We start from the raw sequence: 4,100 nt of genomic DNA, 5'->3' as shown, positions 1-4,100 counted from the left end.
CGAACACAGCCTTATAAAGTGGATAGATGGGCCATTCCCTCCCTTCATTGCAGAAAAGGTTTAACGGATGGAGACGTCTTTGCAGTTGTGTGATGACGTAGGGTAACGTAAAGGAGGGTTCTGACCAGTGGTAGTAACATTTGATAATCTTTTTTATTTGGAAAAGATGTTTCTTATCCCTCCCTCCTTTTAAGAAATTGCAGTTCTGACCTTATAGCTTTGACTACTTGATATTTTTTTTTCTAAATAAAATTGATTTTCATCTTTTTAAACTCTTACTGAGTACAGAATATTATGTACTATGGAGTGGATGGATCATGTGCCAACAAAGAAGAGGTTGGGAAGAAAAACAAAAAGGATATATGGGAAATATTTGATATTTAAAATTTTCATTCACTTGAAACAGATTTACATTGTATATGTTGTGTGAGATAATCAAAATTCAATAGTTACAATATAGAGCAGGCTCTCTCAATGGTATTTTCTTGATATGAATGCCATGATTTTTATTTAAATTAAGATATGATTTGTAATATTTCTGTCAACTGGCTTTAGAGTGTTTTCATTTACTAGACACAGATTGATATTGTTATTATTATAATTGTTATTGTTGTTATAATTATTTTTTTTACCATTATCACTGTAGATATGAGAGAGTAAACTTGTTTAAAATAGACAAAAATCAAACTGAAGAGAAAAGTGAGTTACACTTAAAGTATAATTTGTTACTTTTTTGTCATATAATAGCCATGAAACTTTTTCCAGTTGTAGTTTGTTGTATCTCTTTGTATTAGAGTTAGCATATTAACTTCCTTTTTGAGCTTTAAGGTATCATTTGTATTTATATTTCTCATTTCCCCAAAAGGACGTTTTTTTCTCAATTTTTAAATTATTATTATTATTATTATTATTATTATTATTATTTTTTTCATTAAATAATTAATTAATTTGTTTATTTTTATTATTATTATTATTATTTTTTTTTTACGGCCTCTGCTATGCTTGCTTGCATGATAATTTTTCTCCAGTTATTTAACACCGACCTGAATGCCATCAAAGTAGCAGTGACATCTTTTCACAAAGATGTTTTAGATTATTAACCAGGAACCATGCAGAAAGACTTGATAACAAACCAGATTCTATTAATATGATTCTCCAAGCTTGGGTCTAATGTAGTGTTGTCAAAGGGACTTTGATGTGTTTATTTTAGGCAGTTTCTTAACCTCATAGGCTAGGAACTTTCATGTATTCAATTTGGGTTTTCCTTCCCTCTATTGTTATGGTGAACCAGTGATATGATGATGTGCAAATTACAATCACGTCTGTTTTGAACCAGTGCGTCTCCATTTCCATTGCATAACTATTTTTTTGACAAGATAGCACGGAAAGGCAGGAAGTAGAAAAATGCAGTTAATTACAAAAGTGATTTAAAGCTTTTTTTATGTCTTGGTATTCTTATAACAATAAGTTTAAAAAAGGCAATGATTAGAAGTGGGAAAGACAATTTTAAGCTATTCCTCAGTGTTAAAAACTTTGCTTTGTAATGTCACCAGTGAATAGTTTTATTTATGTGAAACTAATCTATCCATAATAATAAGATAATAAAACTTCCATGATTAACAGAGATGGAGAAGTAATTTGAAATTATGAATACTGCTTCATACTAATTATCCTTTTAGAAGGTCAGCCTGTGGGTTTCATATTTTGTGGAAGGTCTCTTTTCCTTCCTAGTAAATCGGTATATCAGTGTTTATGCATGTCAGTCTATGTATCTATGTGTTTTTTGTGATTGCTGCATTGAACTTTGCAAGAGCAAAAAAAAAAAAAGAAAGAAAGAAATGTATATATATCTCTGTGAAGTTACAGAAACTTTCCAGTATACATTAATGTGACAAATGACATTCGCCAAAATGCGTACTCTCCTTCAAAGATTTTCATGACAAACAGTGCCTCTGTAATTTTTGATGAATTATGTGTTGTTGATTTTTCCACAGGTGGTATTATGCTTATAAGCTTTTGAGAAATCGTTTGCTTTCATAGGTAATTTTTCTTGCCAGGCAGTGCATTATTCTTGTTCAAAGATTTTGTGATGTATATTTTTTCCTCTTTTAATGTGCATTATGGCCTACTTTTCATTCTTATGTTGGTTGGCATCATATTATAGGATTGCCAAAATGTTGTGTATTCAACATTTTGGTAATGAGAACTTTAGAGTTGTTAATTTTTCTTATGTATGACCTTTTTACTTTTGATAGAAAGTATTTAGTTTTGGTTTAGGTTGTAACTTTCTCAAGATAATGCACAAATATGTCATAATTGTGTGCGCAGTTCACGAAGATTAAAAGCAGCACTTTTATGCAAAAGATGATTCTCAGTTTTATCTTTATATCTATATTATACAGCAACATTTTTTTTTTACTTGATCTGTTGTGTGCTTGTATTAGATTTTAAGGCAAACCTTCAGGAGATGTGTCAGGAATATTTCACTGGTTGAAATTCATGTCAGTTAGGTTCAGTAGGAGCTGCATAGTATCACACTTTTGTTTATAAGGGAGATAGATAATGGTTGGTAGATATCAGTGGCAGAAGATTAGCAGTAGTTAAGCAAGCTTAAGCTAATTTAAGGTTTTTGGGTTTCAAATTATTTGTTAATTTAACTGCATGTTGTCCATCATGTATATACTCAAGAATATGTTGCTGCTAGAAGCATGACATATGTTGCTTCTTCTGTTGTTCTACGTAATGATATGAAAATGGTAATGATGTCATAGACCATGAAAATCTCTGATTGTATTTCTATGCTTTCTTTTGTGTGCATGTGCGTGTGCATGTGCGTGTGCGCATGCATGGGTGGGTGGGTGGATGTGTATGTGTATCTGTCTGCTTTTCTGTCTTTGTGTGTATGCATCTGTTCGAATACATTGTCTGAATGAGAATAAGTTTGTGAAAGTAATGTAAGTGTGGGATGTGAGAAAGCTGCATGCTAGTCAAAACCAGGTTGTTAGTTAATGCTTAGAACTTTGTATGTGCATTTAGAGAAGAAATATGTAAAGCAAGAAACTTAAAGTGCCAATTAATGTGTATTTCACAAAATTACGTCCCTGGCAGTGTATTTAGAGAAGCAAATAAATGGTTCATTGTATGGTGATTCACTGTTGTCGTTTGAACATTAAGCTGATATTATATAGCTTTTGCTGTACTAAGATATATATTATAAATTTCTGATATTTGCATTTCAGGTATTTAACCAATGGTTGATATTCATCAACACATTCGATAACTGTTCATTTGATATTAATATTTTCATGTTTAATTTCTTGCATACTGTCATTGGTCAAACAAGCAGAGATAATTTTTTGAAAGTTTATAGTTTCACATGACCCAAGTCATGAGTCTTGCGTATGAATGTGATTCAGAATATGATAAATTAATGTATTAAGTGGATATTGATAGTGCCAAGACTTTTTTTTTCTTCATGTATAGCTTTTCTTTTCTTTTTTCATTCTTTGAAAGTGGGAATTATCTACTTAAAATTAATGTTCCTAAAATTTGTAATTTGTGCCGAATCCTGCTGCAATATGCATGGAAATGAATTTGTATTTTTTTGGTTTTGTTTTTATTAATTCATTTATTGACCACTATTTTTAAAAAAGAACCATACCTGGGAATCAGGCCTTAGGATAACTTTTCATATGGTCGTTTTTGAAAAACAATCCAAGAGTGATTTCTCTCGGGAGCGTGTGGTGTGACATAAGTTGTGGGTTGTGTCCTTTGTGTATCTTGATCTCAAAGCAAATTTAATGTTACAGGAATGAGGATCCTGACTGTTATATAGTAGTGAGTTTACCAGAGCTGTGGAATGATGCCAGTACTCTTGAGACTTCAAAATTATCCTCCATATGTTCCAAAATATCTGAGGATGACAACTCAACGGAAAAATTACTCCCATCATCACTGGTAGTGCCTCTCATGGCACTTGTTCCCAAAACGGTAATAAAGAAACTGTAAGTACTGTTAAAAGATATACTAGCAGTACTATCAAGCACGCCTTTCTGTCTTTTGCCATTTTTAAAAAAAGATTACCAGAGGCAACACCGGTA

At 31.7% G+C, this 4,100-nt stretch overlaps 1 protein-coding gene across 1 annotated transcript in view; it reads left to right on the top strand.

Annotated features, from left to right (window-relative positions):
* Mau2 (Mau2 sister chromatid cohesion factor) overlaps positions 1–1,843 on the top strand; it is a 19,690-nt gene extending 17,847 nt beyond the window's left edge. The window contains exon 11 of the mRNA XM_070113740.1: positions 1–1,843. This exon is cut by the window's left edge and continues 109 nt beyond it. Coding sequence (XP_069969841.1) covers positions 1–64 — 64 coding nt within the window. The 3' untranslated portion in view covers positions 65–1,843.
* The last annotated feature ends 2,257 nt before the right edge of the window (positions 1,844–4,100 follow it).

This window comes from Penaeus vannamei, chromosome 34, assembly GCF_042767895.1.
Source record: "Penaeus vannamei isolate JL-2024 chromosome 34, ASM4276789v1, whole genome shotgun sequence".
NCBI classification, from domain to species: domain Eukaryota; kingdom Metazoa; phylum Arthropoda; class Malacostraca; order Decapoda; family Penaeidae; genus Penaeus; species Penaeus vannamei.
The sequence above is the reverse complement of the archived record's forward strand: the minus strand, read 5'-3'. Positions and strand labels throughout refer to the sequence as shown.